The sequence below is a fragment of the Triturus cristatus genome, chromosome 9 (genome assembly GCF_964204655.1).
Source record: "Triturus cristatus chromosome 9, aTriCri1.1, whole genome shotgun sequence".
Classification (NCBI taxonomy): domain Eukaryota; kingdom Metazoa; phylum Chordata; class Amphibia; order Caudata; family Salamandridae; genus Triturus; species Triturus cristatus.
Window position 1 is genome coordinate 261,270,187 of NC_140592.1, and position 19,747 is coordinate 261,289,933.

A 19,747-nucleotide genomic window follows, 5' to 3' on the forward strand; every position below is an offset into this window, starting at 1 on the left:
GACACTGACACACCCACTCACAGGCTCCCTTAGACACTGAAACACCCACTCATAGACCCACTCAAACACTGACACACCCATTCAGAGTCCCACTCAGACAATGATGCACCCAATCACAGGCCCACTCAGAAACCGATGCACTCACTCACAGACCCACTCAGAGACTGAGATACTCACTTACAGACCCACTCAGACACTCACACATCCATTCAGAGTCCCACTCAGACAATGATGCACCCACTCAAAGACCCACTCAGAGACTCAGACACCCAATTACAGACCCACTATGACAGTAATGCATCTGCTCACAGATCCACTCAGACACACACCCACTCACAGACTCACTCTGTCACTGAGACACCCATCACAGACCCACTCAGATACCGATGCTCCCACTCAGAGACCCCATCAGACAGTGACATACCAATTCAAAGACCCACTCAGACACTGATGGACCGAATCACAGGCCAACTCAGACACTCACGCACACACCACATACCCACTCAAACACTTACACACACTCAGAAACATACTCAAACTTTCATGCACCCACTCAGACATAAACTAAGTTGCTCACACACCCAGTCACCGACCAACTCAAACAATTATGCAACCAGTCACAGACTAAGTGACATACCCATGAACTCACTTACAGGGTCCATGAATATTATAGTTAGACAATAATGTTTCAAAACCATACAAATTTAATATAAAACCAAAAAAAAGGGCTGTTACACTTAAAAAATAACCTCAAAAAACCTTACAAACTCACTGAAAAAAACTAAAGTTACAAGGACATTATAGTTAGCAAATACAACAAACAAAACCTTAGAATTTCACCAAAAAACAAAGGTTAGAAGGACATTAAAGTTAGGAAATAAAATTTAAAAATCTTAGAAAATCATAGAAAAAAATCAAAGGTCCTTGGGGCATTCAGGCTTACATTAAAAGTAAAGGAGGGGGGCACATGGGCACCCTTCCATCATTTTTATGCCCTGGGGACCACCACCTCCCTGGATCTCATATTATGTAATGGGGGACGTGCAGACACCCTTGTCCCCAGGGACAATCACCTCCCTGGGGCTAACTCCAAATTGTTCAGGGACCTCATGGACTCCCTCTTGTCCTGGGTACCACCACCTCCCAGAGGCTAAATTGGTTGTAATTGTGGACCTCCTGAACCCCCCCAGACCACCTCCCCGGGGCAAAAATACTATATTCTATACAGGAGGGGGCTGCGCGGCCCACATCCTGGGCCATATAATGCCCTGGAGACCACCATCTCCCTGGGGCCGCCCCGTGAACTACAATGGAGGGGGGCCATGTGGCCCCCATCCTTGCGCCATACATCGCCCTGTGGCCACCATCCCACTGGGCTTGCTCCTGCTATATACACAGGGTATAGCACCCCATGCCCACCCCTGGGACATAGCTGTTTGCTGTGACTTGTCAGGAGCTTTTACAGCTCCCGCCAAGTCAGAGCAAACACTCCACTTCCAGCAAGCAAGAGCTGATAAAATGCTCTCGCTTGCTGGAAGTGCAGATTTTGTCTATTTCCTTGTCCACAAGTGGATTGCAACAGCAGGAGGGAGTTGCCTTTCACAGCTACCTCTATGTGGGAGCAATGCCGGCTCTTGCAGGAGTTGAGTAGCCAACAGGGACTGTGATGGCCTTGAGGCTTCCTCCATGGTCCCATTGCACACTGGGCACCCCTCCACCAGTTGCATATGGCTGGGCCCCAAGGGATGAGGTCCCTGGGGCTGAAATCAGCCTGGGGAGCAGGGCCACACTGCCCCCCTCACCCACTTAATTGTGGTAGGGCCCCAGGTGATAGCGTCCTCAGGCTGAAATCAGACCGGGGAGAGGGCCCTTAAAAAAAAAAAACTAAAGGCTGGGTCACAGGGAATGTGGTCTCTGTTGCCAAAAAGAGCCCGGGCTGGGAGCCGCATGGCCCCCTCCCCATATGCATATGTCCAGATGGGGAACGTGGGGCCAAAATGGCCAGGGAGAATGGACGTGCAGCCCTCCTCCAATATTTGTTTCAGATTGGGCCCAGTGAGGGGGCTCACATGGCCTCCTCCCACATTTATATATGGTTGGGCCCTGGGGAATGAGGTCTCTGGATTGGCCCAGGGGGGCACCCAGCCCCCTTCTGTATTAAAATCAATAAATTAAAAGGCTAGGCCCTGATGGTATGGTTCCTGGGGCTGAAATTGGCCTGGGGAGGGGGGCTGCAGGATCCACTCCCCCATTAAATAGCACACAGCCATCAGACACTCACACACCCACTCTCAGGCCCACACAGAGACTCACACACACACTCACTGTCTCACTCAGAGACTCAAGCACCTAGTCACAGACCCACTGAGACACTAATACACCCATTCAAAGATACACTTAGAAACTCACAGACCCACTCACAGACTCACAAACCCACTCACACACCCACTCACTCAGACTCATGCACCCACTTACAGACCCACTCAGACACTGATTCACTCACTCACAGACTGACTCATACATTCATGCACCCACTCACAGACCCACTCAGACTTACGCACCTACTCATAGACCCATTCAGACACTCACACACCCAGTGAGACTCCTACACAGTCTTTCTGTGGTGAGCAGACGTGATAGATATTTCAGCGAAGGTTTTAAAGGATAAGTCCCTATGAATCTGACAGAGCTGATCTTTTACGGCATTGGAGAGAATCTGCTCCTTGATCCAATAGTCCCAAAAATGTGCAGGTATCGTCTGAGGGTACGTAGAATTGGGAGATTGTACTGCAGGTACATGGCGTGCCCGCGTGTTAGTTAAATCTAGTTTACGAGTCTCCGCTTCTGGATAGACATATTTTCTCAGTAGACCGGAGATGAGGCTAACAACAGTGTATCCATTTTCACATCCTTCTAGAATGCCAGTAAACTTTAAGTTTGTGTGGCACAATCTGTTTTCAGCATCCGCAATTTTCGACTGCAAGTCAGCCAGGTCAGTTTGAAGTTTAACAGTACACCTTGCCTTCTCTAAATCTAACACCCGCTGTTTGACCTCAGAAAAATGTGTAGTCAAATTCTTTATTTCTTAATGACGAGATTCAACTGTTCAGTCTTTCTGTTAGCCTCATCCTGAGAGACCTTCATTGTTTTAAGTTCACCTAAAATTTGTAGAAGAAAGACTCTGTAGAAAAAATGCTTTTATTTTCTATTTTGTCGGCTTGTGTTGCTATCTGGAGGCAGCCGAGATCAGAGAGGGTTGTCATTATTTGTGGATTTGCTGTGTTAGCACCCTGCGGATTCTCCCACATCATTGGCGATGGTGGACCTAGATCTGCTGTTAATACCTGCTGCAATTTGGATTTAATGGCCAGTTTGTGAGGAGCAGAATTGCTTCTGGTCTGGTCCCGAGTATTATTAGACCCCAAATGAGCCGCGTCTTTAGGGGTTGCTTCAACCCTGACACTGCAAACAAGGGGTATGTCTGACACTTCACGGATTAGTAGCCTCCAGCAAGTTGGCGCTGCTGCTGGCATTGTACAGCTATTAAAGCTAAAATTATTTTCAAGGGCCCTTCTCAATTTTTTCACTCTTTAGAACAAGCACACAATCTTCTATGGTCAAGTCAGCAGTTACGGTGGAAGGGGGTTCTAAAACCAGTGCTGGGGGTAGCAATCAGTGAAATGTCTCTAATGTTGGTATAACATTGTGAAATTACCAGCTGTGATACTGTTCTGTTACTGCAGTAAAACTATGCTTACATTTCCATGTACCTACTTATTTGGACTGGATGCAACTCATGTAATTTCTTATTGTTTTCCATACTGCTTTTCTTTTGGGAGGTTAAATGTGGTTATTTCTCTCTTTTCACTCTTCTCTTTTTTTCCTCTCTTTTTTCTGCAAGATGCCCTAGGCAGCCTTAGATGATCTCCTGGTGCCATTTCAAGGTATCATTCTAAGGGTAGAGGTTGTTGGGGGGGGACAGGGGAATTAGAAATGGGGAGGTTGAGGGGATGTTTACGGGGGGGTGGGATAGGAGGGAGCTTAGTGTGGGTCAGGCTCCAGGGTCAAAGAGGGTAGGGCAGGGGGTGGGTTGTAGGTGGTAGAGGTCAGGGGAGAGGGAAAATGGGAGCAGATAGTTGGAGAAAGAAATATATCTTGGAATGTGTCGTAAAAAGCTGACATTGTATCATGCAATGTGAATGGTCTAAATAATAGGTTCAAGTATCAAGGCATGTTAGCTTGGTTTAGTTCTTTAAATGCAGATCTAATACTTTTGCAGGAGATGCAACGAAACGATAAGGGTTGCCACTGCCAGTCTTGTATTCCCTCATATATCCAACACACATGTTTTGCCTCATCACATGCATCGCATCAAGGTGTGGATGTGTTAATTACCTGCACGGCCTATTCAGAGGTTCTCAAGATGCTACGTGATCTGGGGGCTAGATGGATTTTGGTTAACATACTAATAATATTGAATATAACATACAACCTAATAAGCTATTACGCTCCCATCGAGGACATACCTTCCCCTATATGATCTTCATTCCCTTCCACAACTACAGATGGGTCATTTAATAGCAGGTAGGGATTTATATTTAATTCAGGGTTTGCTTTTAGACACTTCACACTTAAATAAGCATCAAAACAACACTTTGGACCTAATAATGACTTTGGTGGCCTCAGAGCAGGGCCACCACCCTGCCACCCCGCCCCAAGACCATAAAAGCCATTAAAGACTTCCCGCCAGAGTACAAGTGTATTTACTCTGGCTGGAGGTTTTTTTGAAGTACCACTGCAGGGCTTTTGAAAAAGGCAGTTCCTGCATGACATGGACTGTCAAGTCTATGCTCTGCAGGAACTGGGGGTGCATGCACAAAGGGGGGCACAACATGTGCCCCCTGCATGCAACTAATGGTGCAGTGCCCCCTGCATGCAACTAATGGTGCAGAGACAGGCCCCCTTTGTTTCTTCCCTGCCACACATTTTATAGTGGTACAAAGTGTGGCAGAGACGAAACTCCTAATATCCATGATAGAGCCGCAGCGGATTCCTCAACAGTGACTGCAATCTTTTTACCAAGATCATGGTAAATAGGAGGTCATCAATAACATCGTCAATCATTCATAGCAAACAAAATGATTTTTTACCCGGGAGGTTTATATCTTCAAATACCATTTTTTTTGTGCAAGTGGAATATTTATGTTCCAACCAGAATGTTAAAGTCACCGCTATAATGCTTGACACAGAAAAAACTTTTGATTTTGTCAAATTCAAAGTGTTATTTACAAATCTTTATAAATGTGCTTTTCAGGCGAACTTTCTGCCCTTGCTGAAGACTTTGAATACTGGGGCCAGCGCCTCTGTAATTATTAAGAACTCTCTAGCTGGGGAGATAGTGATCAAAAGTGGAACTCACCAAGGGTGCCCAATATCTTCTGTTCTTTTTGCACTATTTATAGAACCATTAGCTTGTGCCATCTGGCAGGATCAAACCATCTGTCCACCTATTGGTCAGCTCCTAAACTCAAGCTATATTCTGATATTGTACTATATTTAGCTGCAAATAAAGTAATCGTCTATAGAGCTTTAGATAAAAAATTGACTTTACAGCTATAGGCGGCTATAAAATCATCCAGATAAAGTCTGAAGCCTTATTGTTTAAGAGCCTCACTGAGATTCTCCTAGCAACGATGCATACAACGTTTCAAGCAGGATGACCCATTAGATATCTGGAGGTTAAAGTCCCCTCAAAATACAATTTTAATTACACGTCTCTATTTGCTAAAACTCGTACACTAATTCAACATTGGGCTAGACTTCCCCTAACAATCACAGGCCGTATTTTGTTTGTAAAAGTTAGCTTGTTGCCGCTGCTTCTGTTTGCCTTTTCTAATGTTATTATAAAAATGCCTAAATCATTGTTGAGGCCATTGATTCAGATATATGTACATTCATCTGGCAAAAGAAACTAGCAAGTATTAAGCTCCCAATTCTTCAATTAGGCCAAGAGGAAGGAGGCTTGTCTCTTCCATGTTGTAAAAACTATTATCAAGCTTCCCTGTTAGGTTGGTGAACCTCTGCCTCCAAAAATCCTTCAGGGAAGATAAATACTATCTGAATAAGATGCTAAAAGGTGCCGGCATTGATTCAGTCTCTTTTGTACAGATCCCCAGACTACCAAACAGAACTCGTTATAAGACTCCCCAAACTATAGTCAATAGTTTTAATATCTTCGGCAAGGATATAAAGTCCCATATTTTCATTTGAGTTAAAACTTGATTTCTGTTGGTCAGTCTGCGATTAATCGTTGGGCAGGTTTTGGCTTTCAGCGGCAACGATATTTTTTTCGTGATAATCATTTTCTCTCATGGCAAACACTAATTCAGGAGAATACATCAATCAGTTCAACCCTTATTTTCAATTTCTTTTAAATGCAGCATCTATGTTGTCGGAATCCCATTGAGAAGAATGAAATGACAAAGAAAATATGTCTGGCTTTCTTCATCTCCCTCCTCTCTGGGACTGGAAATGTATTGGTATGCAGTTTTATGGCAGAACATAGGACCAAAGTTAGTATCCAATTATATGGGTAAAATAGTGACTATTGTGGACTGTGAAGTAACTAGAGCACACTGGAAGTATTATACCCAGATTAGCAAAAAAGCTTTTAGGGAGGCCAACTTCTAGCTTTCTATTGTAAATGGATATTATATTATACTCCGGATAAGATTAAAAAGGTGCATACCGGCACAGATGCCAGATGTTTTAGATGTGGGTAAGTTTCTGGAGATTGGCTCCACAATATTTTTACTTGCCCTAAACTTAGCGTGTTTTGTACTAATATCTTTAATGAGATAGGTGTTTGGAAGGGACGAGTGATCAACCCTGATCCGCTGTTTTTTTGTCTCGCTAGGGTGTGAGCTGTAAACAATCTTTGACCAAACTCAATCAGCTCTGTTCCTCACCACTTTAGTAGCAAAGTCCTCATTACTAGCAATCTTGAAATCAATTAACATACACAGTGTGGCTCAATGGTATTTAAAAATGTCTAAGATGAATAATTATGAAAATCTGTATGTAAAGAGAGTTGGGGCTTATAAGCGATTTATTAAAATCTGGTCAAATTGGTAAAGTGTAGGAGTGGTGAATCGATCCGATAGTTGATTTGGTTAGCTGAATGTGGAATGTAAGAAAAGCATCCTTCAATTATCGGTGAAGCTCATATTAGCAACCTTAATGATTCTGGTACTTGATAAATTAATGTATTGTTCATTTATTTTCTCTTCAAATTTTTAGCCAGCTAAACACATTTTTAAGCAATGCCATTCACAAATATTCTTAATCTATTCACACATTTTTCATGATTATTGTACTTGATTCTCTTGTGATCAACTGCTGATTTTAAGTATTATTTATGAACAACTTGTCTGCTGCATTTGTGAAAATTACAATTAAAAAAAAGAGAAAATCATATGCAGTCACTCACATACCCACTCAGATACTGACACACTCACTGACAGACCCATTGAGACACTTATACAGTCCATCAGTCATCCACTGAGACACTCACTCACACACTCTCAAAAGTTACAGGTTGCACTTGGGAAATAAAATGAAAAAACATTCGAAATGTACTTAAAAAAGCAAAGGATACAGTGACATTATAGTTAGGAAATCGAATTTAAAAAAACATAGAGATTCACTGAAAAATCCAAAGGTTACAGGGATGTTATAGTTAGGAAATAAAATGTACAAAAACCTTAGCAACTTACTGAAAAAACAAAGGTTACAGGGATGTTATAGTTAAGCTCTGATTTACTTTGTATAAAACCATAGAGATTCAGCAGTTATAGACACCTAAGCTAACTATAACGTACACTTCCGCAATGCATGATTATGACCTCACATATTACATTACTCATGCCATGGTCAGTGGCATCACTGATGACATCTCAAATGGCATCACTGATGACATCATCCACCGAACCACTCACACACCCACTAATGCCCCTATATGTCCTCACTTACACCCACTCCCACACAACCACTCACAAACCCATTGACAGATGCATAGAAGTACTCAGACACCCACTCACTGATTCATAGAACCATTCACACATCGTCATTCATACAGCTACTCATACAACCACTTACTCACCTATACAGCCACTCATGCCACTCCCTCACCAATACAGCCACTCACACATCCAGTCAAAGTGATAATGGGGAGCATGACTTTCCCATTTCAATGTTACTTCCCATAGGACCTTTAGAAGCACCTGTAGAATCAACTGCTGGATGGAATTACACTCAATTTTGTAAGAAGGTAGATTTTGGCTCACATATCACACTTTCAACTGTCTGGTGTGAATCCGTTCAGTAGTTATTGGGAAATTTCAGGAAATAAAATACAGGTATCTGCGGCCGCGGCTAATGTGTGAAGAATTTCAAGCTTGTGAAGAGAAATGCAGAGCTCTGATTGGCCGGAAATACTTCAACCACAAAGTGTTGGCAGCAATCTTGGGAACCAGCATCACCTGGGTACCCCAAAAAAATGTTTTTTTTAAAAAAGGAGAAAGAGTAGGAATACCCTGACCCCCTAAACTTGGTCAATGGGTCTCAGAGGGAAGCATTTTTATTAAAAGCAAATGTTGCTTCAAAATCACAATAATTCATAGCAAACATTTTTAAAACACAAGCATGGGCACCCACGCGTATTTTGAAAAGGGCCCACGGGTGGGCCAGGTCTGGAGGGAATTTTATAAAACAAGATGCTCTTTGAGCCCCGGGGTCCTATACCACCAGCCCAGAGCTTTATGTACATTTTGAAGAAGGGCCACATGGACCCCACTCCACAGGCTCAAATGAGCCCCGGGCACTACCATCTCCCGTGGTGAATTTTATTAAAAGGCGGGCCGCGACCACCCCCAGGCCCTGGAGACAATATCTCACTGGGGATACATATTAAATGCTTTGGGAGGCCTTGTGGACTCACCAAGCCCTGGGGACCATCACCTCACAAGGACTCATTTTAAAATGGAGCAAGGGTGCACTGACCCTGCTGCACCCCAGGGACTACCACCTCCCGGGGCTTTCTTTTTATTTAAAGGAGGGGGGCAGCATGGTCCCCTCCCATGCAGTACATGGCCCTGGGACCACCACCTCCATGGGACAGCCCCATAAAATGTGAAAGGAGGTCCTCCTCCTGGAGCCAATAATGGCCGTGGAGACCACCACCTGCAGGGTAGGCTTCTGCTATGTGCAGGGTTGCCCACCCCTGTGCCATAGCTGTTTGCAGTGACTTGGTGGGAGCTTTGACAGCTCTCGCCAAGTCAGATCAAACACTCCACTTCCAGAAAGTGACAGCTTACAAAATGCTCTGGCTAGCTGGAAGCGGAGGTTTCGTCTGTTTCCCTGCCCGCTGTCAAGTGGGCAAGGAAACAGACTAAATGATTGCTCTCACAGACAGGAAGCTGCATGTTTAGCAGCTCCCTGTCTGTGAGAGCAATGCCAGCTCCCAAAGGAGGCAGGGAGCAGGCTGGGACAGCGGCTCCTTGAGGACCCCCACAGTCCCGGGGAGGAAAAGAGGAGAAAGAGGCAAAAAAAAGATGAGAAACAAGCGGAAAGAAGCTAGATATAGGTCAGAACTGAGCAGTAAGAGGCAGAATATAGGCGAGCATTGAGCAGATTGAGGCAAGATAAAAGATAGAAACAACCAGAAAGAGGCAGAATAAAGGGCATAAATTAGCACAAAGAGTCAGAATACAGCTCAGAAATTAGCAGAAATAGGAAAGATAAAGGTGAGAAACTAGCAGAAAGAGGCAGAAGAAAGGTCAGCAATGAGCAGAAAGAGGAAAAACAGAGGTCAGAAAGGAGTAGAAAGAGGCTAAATAAAGGTCAGTAATTAGCAGAAAGAGCCAAAAAAGGTGAGAAATGAGCAGAAAGAGGCTGAAAAGTCTATCGAAATGTGCAGAAAGAGGCAAAATAGATGTCAGAAGCGAGCAGCAGGAGGCAGAATAACAGTAAAAAATTAGCAGAAAGAGGCAGAAAAAAGATCTACAACGAGCAGAAAGAGGCATGATAAAGGTGAGAAACGAACAGAAAGAGGCAAAATAAAGATGAGAAACGAGCAAATAGAGGCAGAATAATGGTCAGCAACAAGCATAAGGAGGCAAATTAAAGGTCAGCAATGAGCAGAAGAGGCAACAGAGATCATAAACCAGCCGAAAGAGACAAAATAAAGGTCAGAAAGGAGCAGAAAGAGGCAATATAGAGATCAAAAATGAGCAATGAGAGGCAAAATAATGGTCAGCAACGAGCAGAAAGAGGCAAATTAGAGTCATAAATTAGCAGAAAGAGGCAAAATAAAGGACAGCAATGAGCAGAAAGAGGCAAAATAGAGATCAGAAACTAGCAATAAGTTGCAAAATTAAGATAAGAAAAGCAGAAATAGGCAAAATAATGGTCAGCAACGCGCCAAAAGAGGCAAAATAAAGGTCCGATAAAGGTCTCAAAGATCTGATAAAGGTAAGAAATTAGCAGAAAGAGGCAAACTCATGGTCAGTAATGAATAGAAAGAGGCAAAATAAAATAAAAGTGAGAAACGAGCAGAAAGAGACAGAAATAATGTCAGCAACAGGAAGAGGCACAATAAAGTTCAGACGTGAGCAGAAAAAAAGGCAGAAAATGAGCAGACAACGAGTATAAGAGGGCAACACAGAGTGCACTCAGACACTCACCCACTGACAGACCCATTGAGAAAGTCTTGCACCAATTCACACACCCACTCAGAGACTCACACACCCACTCACAGACTGAGATACTCATGCACTCACTTACACACTCACTGTCGAAGGTTAGTGATTTCATTTAGGAAATAAAATTCAAAAACCTTAGAAATTCATTAAAAAAACAATGGTTACAGTGACATTATAATTAGGAAATAACATTTTTCTCAACATAGTTGGTAGTTCTTTGCCTTTCTTGTTCCCTCCGACCGCCCAGCGCTTTGACACCTATGGGTATTAGTGTGCTTTACAAATCTTTATCTTATCCTTTCTTATTAAAATACTGTAGAAATTCACTAGAAAAAAAGAAAGGTTACGGGGACATTATAGTTAGGAAATAAAATTAAAAACACCTTAGAAATTCTCCAGAAAAGCAAAGGTTACAGGGAAGTTATAGTTAGGCTCAGATATCACTCGTAAAAAACGTTTGGAAATCAGCAGTTGTGGTTACCTAAAGTTATGCCACCACAATGCACTATGTATGACCTCACATATTACATCACTAATGACGTGGACAGTGACATCACTTATTACATCATTGATGACATCGCAAATGATATCACTGGTGATATCACTGATGACATCATCCACAGAACCACTCACCCACCCACTCACCCCCACATAACCTCTCATATACCTACTCACATACCCACAGAAACACTGACATACAACTACTGATGCACACACTCACTCACACAACCACTCATTCATCCATACAGCCACTCACACAACTACTAACAGACTCATACAGCTCCTCAGACCCCTAAAAAACAACTTAGACACCCACTCACAGACCTATAAAACCACTCACATACCCATTCACAGACCCATACAGCCACGCACTCACCCATACAGCCACTCACACAGTCACTCACTCACCCATGCAGCCACTTACAGAGAACCTCACGCACCCATACAGCCACTCACACATCCATTCACTCATCCACAAAACCACTTACATACCCACTCACACATCAACATAATCACAGACGCGCCCGCTCACTCATCTATACAGCCACTCCTATACATACTTACTATGCAAAACAGCAACTTTCACACCCACTCACATACCCATACACCCAGTCAAACAGCTACTCACTTATCTATACATCCACTTACACACCCAGTCACTCACCCATAAAGTAAATCATACAACCACTCAGCCACCCATACAGCCATTCACATACCCACTCATTCACCCATAGAGCCATTCACACAGCCACCATAGTCACCGATACAGCCACTCATACACACACTCACCAACTCATTCAGGCACTCACACAGTCACTCATCCATACAGCCACTCACACAACCACTAACAGACTCATACAGCTCCTCAGACCCCTAAAAAACAACTTAGACACCCACTCACAGACCTATAAAACCACTCACATACCCACTCACATACCCATACACCCAGTCAAACAGCTACCCACTTATCTATACATCCACTTACACACCCAGTCACTCACCCATAAAGTAAATCATACAACCACTCAGCCACCCATACAGCCATTCACATACCCACTCATTCACCCATAGAGCCATTCACACAGCCACCACAGTCACCGATACAGCCACTCACACACACACTCACCAACTCATACAGGCACTCACACAGTCACTCATCCATACAGCTTCTCACACACCCACGTATTCACTAATACAGTCACTCCCACACCCACTCCCACACTGATACAGTAATAGTGCCACTGAGATGATATATATTAGAAACAGTATCACTTATTAGTAGTACAAAAAGAATAGTAATTTAACTTATGCAGTACCTTAGAATATATATTTACCTCTCAGACAGTTTCACAAAACACGCACACTCACTGGATGACGTCATCAGTGATGTCATTTGAGATGCCATCAATTAAGTCATCTGTGATGTCACTGACCATGTCATGAGTGATGTAATATGTAAGGTCATAAGCAGTGCATTGAAGGGGAGTAAGTTATAATTTGATTAGGTGGCTATAACTGCTGAATTTCAATGATTTTGTTCAAGTGAAATCTGAACCTAGCTATATCATCCCTGTAACCTTTAGTTTTTCGTTTTTTCAGTTATATATATATAGCAGTGAGCCTTCAATGCTTATCCAGGTCGTCAAGACTGCTTGCATTTAACATTCAGAAAGGGAAAACCAATTAATTATGCAGTGTATTAGTTACTCATTGTCTTTTAAGTTTAATGCTGACTGCTAAGTCTTTCTCATATAGCTGCTAGCGGTAGACTGGAGTGGAAAACTTTGCAATCTACAGTATCCCTTTGATAATTACCTGCTGCTCGTTGATCGCATATTTTTCTATAATGAGGCACTGCATCATCATAACAAGTGTTCCCATTCAGATCTTATAATAAACAAGCCCCCATGGGGAGGTCACTAAACAATTCATCAAAGCGATAAGTCATTTGATGCAAGATTCATGGAAAGACTTGAAACGAAAACTCATAAACACACGAAAAATGCAGATACTTCAGTTTACAGCACTGCAGGGGAATGAAATCAACTCAGGTGACATCCTGAAAAGAGGTGATAATCTGTGCCATCGACTAAGGGTCAGATTTTGTAGGTTATCTGTCACCCTAGTGCCATGCCAAAGAGATGCAGGGCAATAAAAAACCTAGTTTGAGTTTATCAAGCCATGTAAGGCCATCATGATTGGCCCTGCGCAGCTTGGTAAATGTGGAGTAACGCCAAGCAGTGCAAGCTGCGAGCACCTTTGGGCCACAATTTGTCTAACTCCTCACTTTTGGAATGTGGCCTTCTGGGTACCTTTAGCACCACTTTGAAGGGTCCAAGACTGAAGGGTCACCATTTGGAGAGTCAGGACTCACTCAGGCTGGGTCCAGTGCAGGTTCAAGATGGCAGAAGCCTTTTGTGTCTCTGTGGCTCTGAACAGGAGGCCAGCAAACTGACCCTTGTGCTTCACTCTGGAGGTCATGGGACAGTTGGAGGTCCAGTCCTTGTACCCAGGAAGAAGGCAGCAGAGCATCTGGGCTACAGGACAACAATCTAACAGGGCAGCAGTCCTTCAGAGCAGAAAACTAGCAGAGTGTCAGTCCTCTCAGCAGCACAGCAGTCCTTTTCCCTGGGAGAGTATCCATAGATCCATAAGTCAATCAATGTTAAGCGCGACTACTCACCCGTAAGGGTCTCAAGGCGCTGGGGGGGGGAGGGGGTCTAGCAGGCTCCAGTCCGTCAAGGGGGGGGTCTGTCAAAGAGCCAGGTTTTTAGGTTTCTTGCAAAGATGGGGAGCGATGTTGTCTGTCTGAGGTGGTGCGGCAGGGCGTTCCAGGCTCGGACTGCGAGGAAGGAGAAGGAGTGGCCTCCCGATCTGGTTTTTCTAGTGCGGGGGACCACAGCGTAGGAGAGTTGGGCAGATCGTAGGGTCCTCTGGGGTGCGTGGAATTTGAGTCAGCTGTTCAGGTATGCTGGTCTGGTGTCATGGAGGGCCTTGTGGGCATGAGTGAGCATCTTGAAGATGACTCTAGCTTCGATGGGGAGCCAGTGGAGTGTGCGCAGGTGCTGGGAGATGTGGCAGTGTCTTGGCAGGTCGAGGACCAGTCTTGCGGCGGTGTTCTGGATGTTCTGTAGCTTACAGGTGAGGTTTTTGTTTATTCCAGCATAGAGTGCAGTGCCGTAGTCGAGTCTGCTGGTGACCAGGGCGTGAGTGACGGTCTTTCTGTGTTCGAGGGGGATCCATTTGAAGGTCTTACGTAGGAGGCGGAGGGTGTGGAAGCAGGAGGATGGGACGGAGTTGATCTGGTGGTCCATTGTGAGCTCAGAGTCCAGGATGATTTCCAGTTTGCATCCGTGGTCCATGGGGGTGGGTGGGCTACCGAGGACGGGAGGCCACCAGGTGTCGTTCCATGCATCAGGGTTTGGGCCCATGATGAGTACTTCTGTTTTGCTGGTGTTTAGTAGAAGGCAGCTGTTTTTCATCCATTGGGCAACAGCTTCCATGCCTTCTCAAAAATTGTCTCTGGCGGTAATGGGTTCGTTGGATAGGGAGAGGATGAGTTGAGTGTCGTCTGCGTATGACACAATGTTGAGTCCTTAGGTTCTGGCGATGGGGGCGATTGAAGCCATGTAGACGTTGAAGAGTGTAGGGCTCAGGGAGGACCCCTGGGGGACTCCGCAGGTGGTAGGTGTAGGGTCTGAGAGGGAAGGAGGGAGTCTGACCCGCTGCGTTCTGCCGGGAAGGAAGGAGCAGATCCAGTTGAGGGCTTTGTCTTGGATCTCTGCGTCGTGGAGTCTGCGTATTAGGGTGCGGTGAGAGACTGAGTCGAAAGCCGCTGAGAGGTCGAGGAGGATGAGGGCTGCTGTTTCTCCTTTGTCCTGTAGGGTGCGGATGTCGTCTGTTGCAGCGAGGAGGGCGGTTTCCGTACTGTGGTTTCTTCTGAAGCCGGATTGGGAGGAGTAGAGGATGTTGTGAATGTGGCGAGTTGGCTGTTGATGGCTTTCTCGATGACTTTCACTGGGAACCGGAGCAGGGAGATAGGTCTGTAGTTTTTGAGGTTGGTGGGGTCCGCGGAGGGTATCTTCAGGAAGGGGTTGACCTCGGCGTGTTTTCCAGTCGTCGGGGAACGTGGCAGTTGCCAGGGAGCAGTTGATGGTGTGGCAGAGCATGGGTGTGATGATGTCGGCGGCTCTGTTGAAAATGTGGTGGGGGCAGGGGTCCGTGGGTCCCCAGAGTGGATTGACTTCATCGTCTTCAGTGTGCCTTCGGTGGTGAGGGCTGTCCAGTTGTCGATCGCTGGCTTCAGGGTGTCGGGGGTGGTTGGTGAGGGTTCAGTGTGTTGGTTGTCTTCATTGAAGTTGTCGTAGATGCTCTTGATTTTGTGGTGGAAAAAGGTGTTGAGTTTGTCGCAGAGGTCTTGTGAGGGAGGGATGTCGGTGGACTCGCTGGTGGGTTCGTCAAACTCCTTGATGATGTTGAAGAGTTCTTTGCTGTTGTGTGCGTGAGTGGAGATTCTGTCTTCAATCGCTTTTTTCCTCGTTTCTCTGATGAGTTGGTGGTGGGCGTTGGTGGCGGCTCTGAAGTTGTTGTAGGCTTCTGTGGATTTGGTGTTCCTCCAGGCCTTTTCGAGGCGGCGGCAAGTGCGGCTGGACTCTCGAAGTTCAGTGGTAAACCATCTAGCTTTCTTGAGGGGGGCTATGGTGTTGGCGCTGTTGGAAATCCATCTGTGCAGGGTTTGGGCTGCGGAGTCGGGGTCGTCGTTTTCCACGATGGTTGGGGGGGGAGTTGCTGAGTGATGAGGTTACTGAAGTGTACTGAAGAGTTGGTTTCTGAGGTTCCCTTTTTGTAATACCCTGGTGCCCTGGTGGGTGAAGCTTCTAAACAGTGTCTTTGAAGTGCATGGAATTTCCTGCCTCCCCAGCCCTGTCTCCGAGTTGGCTGCAGTAACAATGTGTGGTCATTAGGCGCTTTGTGTGAAGGCAGAGTACAGGCGTTTCAGTTGCAAGTGGGACTGTGCTCTGCTCATGCCCTTAATCCTGCCAGCAAATGGCCCATTGAAGCACACCTACCCTCTCTATTGTTTGACTGTCTGGGAAACAATTTCAAAATCTAACTGTGAGCTACACCCAGTCATGTGACCCCAGTAGACTAAAGCCACAAATGGGTTAAGAGCAGGAAAATGCCAACATTCTAAAAGGCATTGAAGGGCGGCATGAAAAGGTCACAATGCTGAACACAGCTTACGTAAGGTATTTGGGGTTTGTTTTCTAAGATGTTTTACTTTTGTGAATTCACGATTATGGGTGGGGATTCTTGGGCAACTGTGGTAGGCACAATTAATTGTTTAAGCGATGTGCACGTTATGTTTAAAGAAAGGATTGTGTTTTTTCTGTTAATTGCTGGAGGGTTGGAAATGGTAGGCGTCATCTGGTCTGAGTAATAGGGGAAAGCTTTAGAGTGGGGTTTGTCCGGGAGTGGTTGGTTAAGAATATTCTTTTAATCTTTTTCAGTGACCCCTGACGAAGAACCGGACAGGTTCGAAATGTATTGGGTACTATTGTGAGTCCTGAGGAAATATGATTGGTCGCACATACTTATGTTAAAGCCTGGATCGGCAACAGACAGTAGTTGAAAAAGCGAAACTAAAATATTTTGCGCAATTATGCTGTCTCCGGATTGATTCCATGAGTATATAAAATTTGGGCGACGTGAAAAGTGGAGTATTTGATGAACAAGGATGAAATTTGGTAGAGTTCAAAAAAGTGGTTTAGATAAAGCATCGATCTCATTTAAGCAGTGCAGCAGTTGGGTGCGGATGTAACACAACTTTTTTCAATTAACATTCTAAAAGTGTCATTCTCCAAATTTGCGATGACAAATCTGACTTTACCATTAAAGAGGGTTTATCATTACAATTATATGGACACCAAACATGACATAGCCACTTGCTCCCAATTAGACATTACAGCTTATTATATTCTGATATTGTGACCATTGGCCTTCATTGGGCACTTCATTTCAATTTCTTTCTTGGTCCGTTTTCGCCTTAATTATTTAAAAATTAATATCGCTGGTTCTTGTTATTGGATCTTTGTTGTATTGGGCTTAATTTACTCAGACAAACAAAACTATTTTAAAATTGTGTGGAGTTTTATTGTGTTTTGTATGACTTTTTCTACCATTTATTCGCTGCTTAAATACTTTACCAATTGCCTGGCCGCTTTCTGTCAAGCTAGGGTCTGTTTAATTAATTTTTTGTGACATCTAACAGGTAGTGGTCTTATCCTTTGAGGTGAACATTAGCCCGCTGCAAATAATATTCTATTACCTACAAGAGTGTTAAAAAAGAATGGTAAAATCGGAGAGGCCATGTGTGAAAGAGGAACTCCAAAAGCATATCAAGGTCTTATTGACCTTTTTCTTAGTGTCGAATATCTGCATTTAGTTTGCAGTGGAAGGTGAGTCTAAAAGACGTTGAGCCTCTAGGTACAGTACAATGGACTTCCAACAGCAGCACAGGCAGACTTGCAATTGGTGTTTCACACTTTCGGAATGAGGGCATTGAAGGCAAGAGGAGGGTTGTCTGGCAACAAAGACCAAACGCTGGAATTTTCTTGAATAAATGAAGTAATTATCCTGGATAAATCCTAATAATCTTCTAAGTTGGCATATTGCTTCAGAATGTCTACACCCAAAAAACAATTAAGTCGATCACAATCTCATTTTGTTCATCCACTCCAAGAAAACAAATAAAGAAGAAGCAGTTCAAAGTGCAAGATTCACTTACCTCTGGCCTAACTGGGTCCTCAATGCCAACCACAGCAATACATGTCAGGTCAGTTAAAATGTCATTTTCACTGTCCCAATCTGGCTCTGGAGTGCTAGGAAAGTCCCGAAAGGCAATGCAGATTGTCCGTAGACCTTCACAGGCCATTGGCTCAATAACCTTTTTCACCATCTCATCCCGGTCCCGCGGCCTAAAGATTCGAGGTTCACCAGCTGAATCTAAAATTCTGGAACACCTGACAATGAAAATAATGTTTGTTTATTCATTTTCTGTACAATGGATGCTATACCCATGCATTTTATCACATTAAACAGACACTCTTTTCTAGATATTTAGCAACGGTTGGGAAATTCATATAATTGGGTAGTTAAATCATATTTAATAGACTTAAATCCCGTATGCTAGAGGGCATTTAGAAATAGTTTTCAATCCAGGATGCTACAGAAAAACTGATTTTCTTATTATTTTGCAATGTCAATGCTTGTTTAAACTGCCATCACAGTACATGCTTACATAAGAATTGCTTTGATTTTATGTACCAAGACAAGATAGCAAGAATAAAACATCCCCAAATAAGCTAAAGTAAGCCATGTTAATAAATAGAGTTCAGAATATGTGTTATGGAAAAACATATTTACTCCAACCTTATTATGTGCAGATATTTAAACCATGCAGGTTGACATTATGCAATCTCCTTTATTGACACGACTCACTGCAGCTCCTTTAAAGAACTTAGAACGCAAGAATTCCAATTCAATAAAAGCATAAAACCCCCAACCATCATCCTTCTTGCTTGCTTTGCTGCTCTTTAAGATAAGTACTTGTGTGAAGAGAGTTATTAGTCAGTTGCAAATGAGGGCTTGTGAATATATTAATGATGTTAATATAGGATAAAAATACATTTTTGACAGTTTAAGATATTGATATATAAAAATATCTGACTGTTGAAGATAATAGGATATAATTTGTAGTCTACAGAGTGTAGCTTTGTGTAAATTCATTGAGCGTGAGATTGTTGGGTTGATTTATTTTGTGGTAGTTTTAATTTTAAATAACTTTATATTAAATGACTTTTTATTGGTTTGAGTGTTACCGCATTTAACGTTGGGCAATGTATCGTGTTGAGGCTCTTGCGTCTGCTTTTCAGCGTGAGCCATCCATGAGGGCTGAGCGGGCCTTTTGCTGGTTGGGGGATTGCACTGTGAATGCGGTGCAAGCTGTGCGGATGGAACTCATGAGGAACCGCGTGACTAATCATGATGCACAGGGGATGCGCATGACACACTGTTGAATTTCTTGGATATTAAAGAAGGACTTTGAACACTGTGGAATAATGGCTCTCAGATGTGTTTGTTTTTTATAGGTAGCATAAAACAACATGTCACTAGGAGCGGCCATCTTGGGCTGTTCAGCTAACCAGATAGGATTGAATGTTTTTTCACAGCTTGACAGTTTGGGGAGCTATTGACATTCTAAGATTGATTTTGGCAGTTTCAGCGGAGGAGAAATTATAGCGACGAAGGAGGAGGTTGTTTCGAGTTTTCTGGTTGGATTTAGAGTTAAATAGCAAATTGTATGTTTTTAATCTAGGTGACTTATATGATATTGAATATATATAAAAATTCCTACAGTTGAATTTGTGGTTTTGGAATTGAAGGCTCTGAATATTGATTATTAAATTATTTCAAAAGTAGTAAGG

At 43.8% G+C, this 19,747-nt stretch overlaps 1 protein-coding gene across 4 annotated transcripts in view; it reads right to left on the minus strand.

The window, feature by feature from the left end:
* Nucleotides 1-19,747, minus strand: part of LOC146797710 (plasma membrane calcium-transporting ATPase 2-like) — a 2,176,758-nt gene that overhangs the window by 197,686 nt on the left and 1,959,325 nt on the right. For all 4 annotated transcript variants that reach the window (XM_085624877.1, XM_085624876.1, XM_085624878.1 and 1 more), the window contains one exon: nucleotides 18,049-18,283. In XM_085624877.1, coding sequence (XP_085481003.1) covers nucleotides 18,049-18,283 — 235 coding nt within the window. The remainder of the gene's footprint in view (nucleotides 1-18,048; nucleotides 18,284-19,747) is intronic.